At 29.1% G+C, this 12,619-nt stretch overlaps 2 protein-coding genes and 1 non-coding gene across 3 annotated transcripts in view; 2 read left to right on the top strand and 1 right to left on the bottom strand.

Annotated features, from left to right (window-relative positions):
• Positions 1-1,095, top strand: part of LOC108690052 (protein nanos) — a 6,496-nt gene extending 5,401 nt beyond the window's left edge. Inside the window, exon 4 of the mRNA XM_018197121.1 lies at positions 1,005-1,095. Coding sequence (XP_018052610.1) covers positions 1,005-1,033 — 29 coding nt within the window. The 3' untranslated portion in view covers positions 1,034-1,095. The remainder of the gene's footprint in view (positions 1-1,004) is intronic.
• A 5,381-nt stretch (positions 1,096-6,476) lies between these two features.
• Positions 6,477-9,920, top strand: LOC108690027 (enteropeptidase-like). The gene is made up of 6 exons (XM_018197090.1): positions 6,477-6,799; positions 7,123-8,117; positions 8,615-8,771; positions 8,881-9,152; positions 9,244-9,461; positions 9,804-9,920. The coding sequence occupies exons 1-6, from the start codon at positions 6,477-6,479 to the stop codon at positions 9,918-9,920; spliced, it is 2,082 nt and encodes a 693-aa protein (XP_018052579.1).
• A 629-nt stretch (positions 9,921-10,549) lies between these two features.
• Trnah-gug lies at positions 10,550-10,621 on the bottom strand. Its single transcript has one exon. It is a non-coding gene; the product is annotated as a tRNA-His (tRNA).
• Positions 10,622-12,619: the final 1,998 nt, after the last annotated feature.

Genomic DNA, 12,619 nt, shown 5'->3' with positions numbered 1-12,619 from the left:
AGTTACATATAAAATCATTAATTTTTGACATTTAATTATATTTATAAATATTCAGCTAATATTATTTAAACAAATATTTATTAAAATATTGTATATTGTATACTATTTTAATTTTAATATTGTATATTGTTTTCTCAGTGTATAAATGTAAATAAATATGTACAAATTATAAATGAAAATAGTAAAAAATTACTATTGAAAAAATTGTAAATGACTAGAATGAACATAAATAACGAATTGTAAATGAATAGAAAATGTTCCAATAAATTAAACATTAAAGTAAGTCTCGTAGATTAAATAAATAAAACAGCCTCCAATTAAATTAAAATTCTCTTTTTGTCATTAAGATTTTTATATTTTCATATTCTTTAAGCATATTAATATTTATTAAATAATATTATCGCACTTGTTTGTTTTAATTATATGATTTCTTTGCTAATACATGAAATGACTAAAAAGTAAGTAAAAAGTAAAAGTACAAAAGAAATAATCAGAATAATTACTAATCTAAAATAAATACATTTAGATAAACTGTGCAATTAATTTTAAGAAATTATTTTATGCTTATATCGTTCTCTTCGTAAAACACGACGTAAAAAGAATTTATGAAAGAAATTAGTGTTGTTCCGTCAGTTTGAAGAAGTGAATCAACAAAATCAATGTAATGGAACACTATCCGGGCAAAATGATTTTGTGAATGAATGGATAATATAATAAAAGGAGAAGAATAAATAACCCATTTTAATAAATTTATTAAGTCGTATATGTTAAAAGTTATTTTAAGATTAATTAGTGAATATTATCCTACGTGAGATACATTTCTTTCCTCTTTTAATATATTAAGTATGAGAAAAAGTTCGTGGCGTTTTTTTAATATCATCTAATGGGAAAAACGCCACGAACTTTTTCCCACACCTAATGTTTCTATTGTTTTCTATCTTATTTAATAAGAATAAATAAATCTTCGAACAATAACAATATCTTCTAAGTGAGATTTTTAACAGGGAGAAGTAAGAAGCAAGCAACGTTTTGAGCATATCAACATCAACTGCTGACACGTCCCCATCCAAGTACCGAATTAGACAATTTAGTTTCCTAGACTATTGTGTACATTGTTTTTTTTTTTTTTCCGTACATTTACATTAGTTTGTAAATGTGAATACTGACAACCGACATAATTTGACACCCTCACGAATACGCCGTAATATCAGATCAAGATCGAAATTTGACTTATCAGTTTTGACTTCTCGCATTTTTTTACCTTTATATCTTTATATTTTTATAGCTGTACTTACGATGTAAACTATTAAAGTACTACCTCTCGCATTCATTCTATTTGTAATCAAATTCATAATGCGAAATTATACTGATAAATTGAAAACGCGTTGATTTAAAACAAGATCTGGTTTATACGTATTTCGAGAATCGGACGATTAAGTCGATTTAGTAATATGTACAGATATACTTATTATCACACATCTGTAGAGCTAATCGTAATTTTTGTTTACGAACATGAAAGAACGTAAACAATTACGTAAACTATTGGATTTTAATTGTTGAGTATGATGATTGATGTGAACCAGCATAAAAAAAACTTGTTAGAATTCATTTTTGGACGTATATGAAAATTAGGTGTTAACTTTATGCTACGAGGAAATAAATTTTCGAATAGAAAATAAGAGACTAATGCTGACAAATACATTACTAAAATGTGTAGGCAAGCCTCTAAAATCTCTCCTTAAAAAGTCGTCATTTCGAAGTCAAGGCGAATTAAGAAATGTGATTGTTCTAAAATCTATTTTAAATTTAAATAAAATCTATTTTATGGAAATTTATTTTAATGTAATGAAGATAATTCACATATCCGGTAAAATACACGATCAAAAAATCAAGTTCTTCAAAATTTAAAGAAAGCGCCAAACCTCGATATATTTTCATATACGTCCAAAATATGAATTCTAACAAATTTTTTTTATGCTGGTTCACATCATCACTCTCAACAATTAAAATCTAACAGTTTACATTCTTTCATGTTCGTAAACAAAAATTACGATTAGCTCTACAGATGTGTGATAATAAGTCTGTACATGTTGCTGAATCGACTTAATCATTCGACTCTCGAAATACGTATAAACCAGATTTTGTTTTAAATCAACGCGTTTTCGAAAATCGTGTTCAAAATTTATTCATTGTACGCATATAGATAAGAAAAACAATCACGTTTCTTAATTCGCCTTGACTTCAAAGTGGCAACGATTTTTTTAAGGAGAGATCTTAGAGCCTACACATTTTAGTAATGTATTTGTCAGCATTAATCTCTTATTTTCTATTCGAAAATTTATTTCCTCGTAGCATAAAGTTAATACCAAATTTTTGCAATCAGGACACACGCACATCTTTTATTTTAATTTATTTTTATTTATTTTTTCATAATAACGTTCAGCGAAACGTTTCGACAATTATGTTATTTACGTCATGATTGCATCTTCGCGAACTGTTATTAAAATTATTAATTTTCTCTCTATAAATATATATACATATATTATTAATTTTGAAAATAAAAGTTGTGATGATAAACATGTGCCTTAACGTGTTCGAAATGTTCAGTTTTTATATTTTATGATATATATATATATGTAGTGTGTCTAACGACACAAATGACACAGTGTGACACAATAGATCATTACATCCTTGTTGTTTGCCAATATTAAACAAAGATGACATGACAAAGATCACTGTGTCGCACTGTGTCGCTTGGAAGGCACACAGTCTAGGATAAGATATAGTTATGGTATATATAGATATAAGAGAGTTATACCAATGTACAAGAGATAACTCTATGCGCATATCATTTAAATTCGTGCACTTACGCAAGTTTTGAAATCAGCATTGTTGAAACGTGAGACCATCTACTGATTGAACTTTTCGACTGAAGAATATAAAAGTGACCATTTGATCTCGCTCTTATTTGAGCAGTGATATTAATTTAAACATCTTATTTTTATAAGATATAAGATGTATAAAATGTTACGTGCACATGAGTTATCTGTATTAATTTTTTGTTTGTGGAAACGTGTCCTTTAAGTGAGACTCTTTTCATTATAAGTTCTTAGACCATAATAATTGTACTTATAATTTTTATACGTTTCCACGAACGTTTTATTTATTTTCCATCCCCTCTTTCTTTCTCATCCGTCCACTCCTTTATCTAACTATCTCATCCATTGGATATAAAATGACCTATTCTCAATTCTGTATATTGTATGCGCTATTATCACATTCAGACGGAACATTAGATACAAGGTGTTGTCACGGTCAGTTTCATCATGATATTATCAAGGCCATCGAAATAAAAACTGCTAATATCACGCTTTCTCATATTTATATACACAATTAGCTTTTGACAGTTCATGGAAAACATATGATTTTATCCCAGTCAATACTTTTTTTCTGATGTTCCTCAAGATTCACTAAAGGACACGTTTTATTTTCATATTGTTATCACACATTGTATATATATATATATATTATACGTATATATTAAATTAAAAGTAAATGTGTAAATTATAAAGATTATATTATATTCGTTGACGGAAGATAATAGAAGAGAGGTGAGAAATCTCTTTCAGTCTAGTTTTGTTTTCGAAAGAGAATGTGCGAATTAAACTTACCAAAGAGCTCCTCAAAAATATGATTTTTTAAAAATTATTTTGAAAAATTTATCAAATTATGCAAATTACGAGGAGACAATTTTATGAGATAAGTGTATAATTTTTTTCTCCTTTGTTCTGATTCAATTCCATTTCAATAATCAGATTAAAATGGCTAATTTAAGTAAAACTTTTACAAATTTGTTTGCGACATTTAACAGATTACATCGAATAATTATTAAATCGCACGATCTTTAAAACATTTCAATTCTTTTTCAAAGAAATTAAAAATTTATTTTCTGTTCATAAATTTTAATTAAATAATAATCTAAGCGTTAATTTAATCTCCGTATGATTTTCAAGAATACGTAAATGTGATTTCTCGAATATAGGAAAAGGCATCTAATGCCTCTTATAACTAACATTGTATTGTAATAATAGTTTTATCTTCACAGAGATAAATATATTTCAAGATGTGTATTTAATGCATGAGAATTTAGGAACACTACAAAAAGATCTATTCAGTGTTCTTCAATCTTGTTGTGAAACTGGCTTCATAATATAGCTTCTTTTAGGAATTGAAATGTTTTAAATTTTATATCTGCCGAAAGAGATTAAAAAAAAATATATATATATATTCGAATATCGCAAATGACGGTGCGATGAATATCTCAGTTTTGTATCGCCATTAAATAGTATATGAAAATATTACAAAAACTAGTTCCTACTAGAAATTAAGACTTTACAGTGTGCCAAATATTATGTTTCTAAGATTGAAGTGTAATATTCTTGTAATTTGTATTATGAGACCTACTATTTAATAGTGCGAATAAGTGCTTCTGTAAGATGCGCGTTTCATTCCTTAATGGCATACGTGGCCAAAGTTTAGAATTACGTCGTTCACACACGGTGATGTCATATTACTGGACTGATTCATAGTGAGGCACGAGATGACTACAATAATCCGATCGTGCAGCAACGATTAAGAGCAGTAGCAGGTGATAACGATTTAAGAGCATGTAAAAACTAGATTTCATGTTGTAATAGCTGTTTCAAAATTTACTGCCAGTAGAGAATCTATACGTAAATTATAAATTTTCAGTACAAGCAATAAATTTTGGGACACAGTCAATATAGACAGGAATTTGAAAAGAGAGAAATGAACTAATTTCAATTCGCACAAATCCACAATAATGTAGCATGTCCAGTTGCACGTTTTACAGAATTGTATAAATATTTATTTTGTCGCAATTACTGTCTTCGATGTCGATCGAGGTTCACCTAATTTACGCGTTCCCGTCTGCGAATGTTGGAATTCGTTAATCGATTAAGATTTTACGCAAAACTCAAGAAAGCTTTATTGTATATCCAAAACGCGAGTGTGCTTGCGCGATCAAACTTTTTGGATTTTTATTTTCTTTATATTTCCTCTATTCGCTATAAATTTCCGCCTATTCGGAATTAATCTTGTGCATTCTGGACATGCTTTTTCTTTTTTGTAGTCGTTTGTATTTTAAGATTATATTCTTACGCATATCGTCATAATAATCATCTCGCCATTCCAAATATTTGTACCAAGGATAATTATATTATTACTTCCGCTATTAATATATTAATATATTATTTAAATGTATTTATACAAAATTGTATTATGTTTAATTAATGATTTATAGAATATATGCATTTGAATGAAAAATGTATTTTTCTCATAATATTATGTCGTCCTTTATTAAGTTTTATTCAGTAATAATGATGTATTTGTAATACAATAGAATTTATCAAAAATCTATATGTAATACTTTCTGCCCTTACATATAGATCAAAATAAATCGTTAAATATTGCGTGACTGCATCTTTGCGATATCTGTATAATTGTACACGTAGATTAGTTTGATAATTTATACATAATTTTTTTATATTACTTTATTTTTCAATCAAAGAAGTCTAAAAATTCGCTCTCTTCCTGTATGAATCAATTGGCATTTAATATAAAGATAAGTACTATTGTACATCGTAATAAGTAATTAATAATTATTACATGATATGATTTTTATCATATTCATTGTTCTCATATTACATGATTTAATAATTGTATTATTTAAATGAATTTAATTTGAATTAACATACCATACACATATAACGGCAGTTTAAAATTTTATTATTTATTTATTTAATTATTTTATTTTAACTTGGAAAGATGTTAATACATTACTTTTGATGTTGTTTATCAAGTAAGTCACATCCTTTGTATTTGATCAGTTAAACGGATTATCCTTCACATATATACGCGTATACTGCCGAATTATTGCAGAATTATAATTAGATTATTTAAATGAAAAATTATTTATATCAATATTACATTTATTTAAAATGTCTGCTATCGGATAAATTCTTTTGTATTCACATTGTTGATTATTTTTTATTTCTAATGATATAATTATATTATTTAAACAAGCATTTTTGTTTAATTTTATATAAAACAGTTATTAATAAATAAATCGATTTAATTTGTTTTTATTCCATATAACGGATAAAAATTTGTAATTTTTTTGTATTATTTAAATATTTTATTTGTATATTTTATTTTTACAAATCCCTACACTCTTTGTATTTTTAAACGCATCCTGATGCATGAAGCGTTGCTATTATATTTTACCTTCGAAAATTGGTCATTATGACAAAAGATAATATGCTATTAGCGTCATATCTGCATCTGTTCCCCATAAACCCGGGAAATACTAGTACATCCTGTATACATAAATGTATGCTCGTATTAAAAAATCGTTCAATAGACAGTGTTCTACCGGATAATAACGACACGTCGTCATGCGGCTTTACGTGCTGATAACTGTCGTCGCGATGACGATCAATGTTACAATTACTTCAGAAAGAGTGAAGCATAGACACAATCAGATTGAAAAACCGATAATGATTCGAAAAAACATAGGTTTTTCTCAAAAGAATGTGGTGCCATTTACCGAGTCTGTATTCTTTTTACACCTGCTTAAGTGCAAACCGCGGTATCAGAAGTTAGACAGGATTTTCCCCACCTCCCCCGCTTCGGTAAGAGATTGTATCTGCGTACCTTTTTATCTATGCGACAGGAATCGAACTATCATCACCGATGGGACCGGAATAATTGACCCGCGGTGAGTTAATTATCAAAGTTTGATAATCAATATTATATACGTTGTTACTCCATTGAGATTAATTTTAATCTGTTTTATATATTTTACTTTGTATGAACATCAAATTATAATTTTATATTACAGTTTTGTTATTTTAATTTTATCTAATCTTGATTCGATTTTATTATATCGATTTTTAAGTGCCCTGATTAATTTTTATTTCTTCTTTCAAGTTCTAAATTTTAAGTTTTATATTTGCTGGCTAAATTAAGTTTCAAGTTGGTTGATATTGGTAAAATCAATCTCTAGAATGTATATAATTGCTTAAATTTAAATTTGTACAGTTTTGCCATTAATCGGATATGTGGGGATTTAGAGATCTGTTGCTATCTGCCAAATGTAACTAATATGGCCATGATACCTTTTGTTACATCTTTAATAAATGTATCTCGTATGACACCTCCAACTACATCTCCGACAAGTGTATCTCGTATAATACCGCCAGCTATATCTCCAACTGCGCCATCAACAATGCCTTCAATAACATTTCCAACTATGCCACCATCAATGCCACCTACTCCAACTATTCCAACTACAACACCAACAGTACCTACTTCGGTGACTTCTCCCACAACCGTACTAAACTGTATCTGTGTTATGATATCTTTATGTGATCCTAATGGAATAGTCTCCATCTCCGGAGAGGGTGTAATAAATCCGCGGTACGGATTATGTCCCGACAACCTGGTCTGCTGCAGGATACTAGCGAATATGACACAGCCAATGATGAGTTCTTCGACCACGATTACTATAATACCACTCACATCTGCTACGATGACCAGAATATCATCAACAATCACTATGGTATCATCTAGTCAGATGCAATTATGTTTCATATGCGACAACGTTAGTCTATGTTTCATCTGCATGATCGTCATTACGTCCGGCGGTGGTGCCATGATAGATCCTAGAGTTTCCCAGATCTTATCAGATGGAAATATCTGCACGTCGTCAAACATACCGTCTTGTCTAAACACTTCATCAGCCGCGCCGATTACGGATCTGGGCCAGTTGAAAAATCCGGGTACATCGCAAGAATGTTACTGTGTGAAGACCTGGCTATGTTTTGAAGGAAACGCGGTCAATCCGGATGGTCTTGGTATAATTGATTCGAGATTTACTTTGTGCTCTTCAGCGGACCAAGTATGCTGTCGATTAGCAGGGATCAATCATCAGGATCTTCAAAGCGCCTCTTCATCCAGTGTTGTTGTGAACGGATCATCCAATCGCCCAGTTTCACAAATCACTTGTGGTATACAAAACAATAATTACGCACCATGTAAGTATAAGCCTCATATATAGATACGCATTAACGATGTAGTGTGAAGTCATGTCTAGGAACTTAGCCCCCCGATTAACTTAATCAACACTATTTTATTAATGCTCATTTCTATCACTATAAATTAACTTTAATTCTTGGTTTAATTCTTCATCTTTTTCTAATTCTTATAACCAGAAGAAGAAGAAGAGTTGAACAGAGATTAAAATTAAATTACATTCGTAAAAACAACTATAAGTAATATAAATAAATATAATTAGATTTAATTAATAAAATTTAATTAATGGAATTATGTGCTTATTGAAAAAAGATTGAGAATAACGAATTGTGTATTGTAGATTTTTGTCTTAAGCGTTTCTGCCGGTCGAATTATTCGTTAATCGGAATTTGATCAAGTTTGATTAAAATCGCCTAAGTGAAGTATAAATTCAATAATATAGTAGATATATTTGATTCAAAGCTATTACTCGAGTGATAATGATAGTAATCGTTTACAGCGCAACCTTTTTCTTCTGATTCCGGAAAAACCTATTTCGCTGAATTTCCATGGATGGTCGCACTTCTAAAATCCACTGGCGGTCCTTATATTTTTCATTGCGGTGCTTCGATAATCAGTAATGGGGCCATCCTCACTGCCGCTCACTGCGTTGCGAAGTACGTGTGTACAAATGACACAAGAAAAAAAATGACTTTCTAAAACTTCTCTCATAGTGTCATTGATTTTAATTGATTTATTTTTTTCTTCATCTTAATTACCCGACAGCCAAAAGCCTGAAAATTTGATTGCGCACTTCGGACAGTGGAACATAGGAAATAATATTCAACCGTTACCTATTCAAGAAGTAAAAATTTTCGCAATAGCTATACATCCGTCTTATTATAACGATGGACTTTTTCATGATATTGCTGTCCTTGTTTTGGAAAAATCAATCACTTATAGCGCGAACGTCCTACCAATTTGTCTTCCCAAACAAGGTGAAGTCTTCTTAGCTGGGACCAGATGCTACGGGTTAGGATGGGGCAGCAATTCATTTGGTGAGCTCGAATTGAGTTTACAGATTTTTAGTTATTATTTCTTTTGCTTATCAGCATTTATACTTGGCATTCATTCACAATCTCGTTTTAGGATCAGAAGGGCAATATCAGACCGAGCTTCGAAAGGTGAATCTTCCTATCATTAATCAAGACGATTGTCAGACACGTTTACGAAGCACGAAATTGGGTCAGTACTTTCAATTGCATGGATCGTTTATTTGCGCTGGCGGCGAAGCAAATAAAGATACGTGCCGTGGTGACGGTGGTGGACCGTTGGTTTGTCAAGCCGCTACAGGACAATTCTTTCAGGTGATTATAATAAAAAAGATTATAATAAAAATACTTAATTTTTATACACTAAAAAGAATTTAGTAGTGAGCGGAAAGGAATAAACAAACTTAATGCTTTCTTTTTAATTCTTCTTTAAATATTTTCATTTTAAATATCCATGTTGTATTAATTATACTGTTTTAATCAGTAAAATTTATTTTTGTAATTCTTATTTATTTATACGATTTACGTGATCTATTATTAATTTTATTTGCTATTTCACATTCAGTTTAAGCATTTTGAGTTCATAACATAAATTAAATTTAGCATTCATTTTTCTATTGAATAAAAGAAATGAATTTGAATAAATTCTTATTTTAGGCCGGTATTGTATCGTGGGGTATTGGTTGTGGAGCTTCTAATGTACCTGCAGTATACGCTAGTGTATCGCAACATCGTCAATGGATAGATCAACAGTTCGCAACTTATGGCGTATAATGGTGTATTATATGTATTGTAGTTTGATATTTCTAGTTCAATGCGCGATTACGATGTGCTGTATACGTACAATATTCATAACTTATGAAAAATAATAATAATAATAATAATAATGCGTGGTATTTTAATAATTTGTTTATTTTTTATGTACTTTATTCTATGTTATTTATTTTAATTCGTTCAAGCAATTCATATTTTGTTAAATTTTCTCGTTATGCAATGAATAATAAGTGCATTATAAATGCATTCTTCAAAAACGAATATCTGAATATACTGATTCTTATTATCTGAATATATTTGTTTCAGCTAGCAATAGTTATATAACATAAATTTTATTGTAACGTGGGAAACATTCCCACGTGGGAGATAAAGTGCACATTTATTCTAGTTTCAAGGCAAATATTTCTTGTCTATCTTTTAAATTATAAGATATTGACAAATTATTTTCTATAAAGTTAAGCACAATTTATTCCATAATATAATAAAATAATCTGCAAATATTTCTTAAGAAAGCTCTAGAAAAATGTAAATCTTCGAAACGTGATTATAGTTGTGTGACTATATTTTCTGAATATGAATAATCAAAAAGTTTACAAAAAAGGCTTCCACCATGATAATGTTTTACACATTGCCGTGACCAGGATTCGAACCTGGGTTACTACGGCCACAACGTAGGGTCCTAACCACTAGACGATCACGGCTACTGGAAGAATTGAATAAACATTCGGAATTGAACATTGTTCGCCGTTAAATGGAAAAAATTCTAAATTAAATATACTTGGACCGAGAGAACTATAATAATCAATATAGCTAACATTAATAACAAGATAAATATGTAATAAAGATAAATGGCAAAGATAGTTATAAAATTTTGCAAAAGTGATATTTTTGTTATATATACAGTGACTCGCATTAATATTCGGACATCATCATACTTTAAATTATTACTTTCTAAATATTTATTCTAAATATTACTCTTTCTAAATATTATTCTATATAATTTTTGTTGGAGTAAAAAATTTATGGCTTTTGTTTTAAATTGAAAAATTCATTATATAGTTATTAAAAATATAAATTTTATTTCTATAATTACTATTTATATGGTACAGTTTCGAATATAAATTAAACTATAGACACAATTTTGCTTAATTCTCGTAAAAATATTCCGACACTTAACAAGATATAATAATATAAAATATCTATAAACAAAATGATAATAATTTTAACTTTGTTGGATCTTTTTATTTAATAACAAGCTGCAAACGTGACATGTTAGAAATAATTTTTGTTAAATAATCTGATGTAATGCGTATCCATTCCTCTTTTAATCGTAATTTTAATTCTTCTTTTGATCTTGTAGGCATAATCCGAATATTACGATCTAATAAATTTCATAAATTTTCTATAGAATTTAAATCTGGTGACTGGTGGAGGATGTAATACTTTTGGACAGTTATATAAATATTCTTGCACTATTCGCGACTTATATTTTGGATCATTGTCTTGATAAAATTTGAAATTATTTCGTATATTCATATTATTAGCATTTTTTATTAAATTGTCTTTTAGAATACTTAAATATTTATTTTTATCCAAAATTCCGTTAATGAAAACTAATTCACTCACTCCTTTAGTTGAAATATAACTCCAAACTATTAAACTTCCATCCGTGTCATAGTTGGTTTCAAATTTTTTAGTTTGAATTCTTCGTTTGCTTTTCGCCGTATCATTTTCCGTCCGTTAGATCCAAAAATGTTAAATTTGTTCTCATCAGCGAATATTATATCATTCCACATATTTGTTCTTTAGAAATAAATTCCTTGGCGAAAATTAATCTTTTCTTCCGATTCGCTTCATTTATGAATGGCTTTTTACAAGCAACTCTACCGTTGTAGTAACCACTTTCTTTTAATGCTTGACGAACTGTATTAGGATGTACTTTCTTGTTAGTCTCTTCGTATAATTCTGAGATCAATTTTATAGCACTTAATCCAGGATTTATTTTTATTTTCCTAATAATTTTACGTTTATCCCATGAGTTAAGTAATTTTGAACGTCCTTTCTAAGGCTTGATTCAATGCGATCTTCACGAACATATCTTTTTAAATCTCATATCTTTTTCTGCTACTCAAATTTATTAATTTACTGATTTCTCGATATGATTTGTCTTTTTCATAATGAAAAATAACAAGTTGGCGTTTGTCAAATGAACTATTTTTGTCTTTACGTCTCATTTTCACTGTTAACTTGTGTGATCTCGGGGAAATTAGGTTAATTCAATTCAATATGAAATAAGTCACATATTTTGTATGACTTACTTCATGGTAACAAGTAAGGAATAAACTAACTTGATTTTTGAGGATCAGTAAATCTAAAATATATTGAGTGTCCAAATATTTTTGCAATTCTAAAATTAAGGATTAATTTATTTAATATTTTTTACATTGAAAACTACATTAATTAAATAAACAAAATTACAATTATAATGAGCGTTTTCAATGATTTATGAAAAAAACATAAATTTCTTAATCTTATAAAAAATATATTTAAAAAATAATAGTTTCTCTATTATTATGATGTCCGAATATTAATGCGAGTCACTGTATATGCGTGCGTGCGTGCGTGCGCGCGCGCACGTGTGTGTGTGTTTGTGTGTGTGTGTGTGTGTGTGTGTGTGTGTGTGTGTGTGTGTGTGTGTG

Source organism: Atta colombica, unplaced genomic scaffold, assembly GCF_001594045.1.
Source record: "Atta colombica isolate Treedump-2 unplaced genomic scaffold, Acol1.0 scaffold293, whole genome shotgun sequence".
Classification (NCBI taxonomy): Eukaryota; Metazoa; Arthropoda; class Insecta; order Hymenoptera; family Formicidae; genus Atta; species Atta colombica.
Note: the sequence above shows the minus strand (reverse complement) of the source record. Positions and strands in the feature narration are given on the sequence as shown.

Bases quoted from the DNA above. Each gene is read 5' to 3' on its own strand.
- LOC108690027 (XM_018197090.1), top strand. From the start codon at position 6,477: ATGCGGCTTTACGTGCTGATAACTGTCGTCGCGATGACGATCAATGTT. The intron at 9,153-9,243 runs GTGAGCTCGAAT...ATCTCGTTTTAG, and splicing joins ATGGGGCAGCAATTCATTTG to GATCAGAAGGGCAATATCAG. The intron at 9,462-9,803 runs GTGATTATAATA...TTCTTATTTTAG, and splicing joins CTACAGGACAATTCTTTCAG to GCCGGTATTGTATCGTGGGG.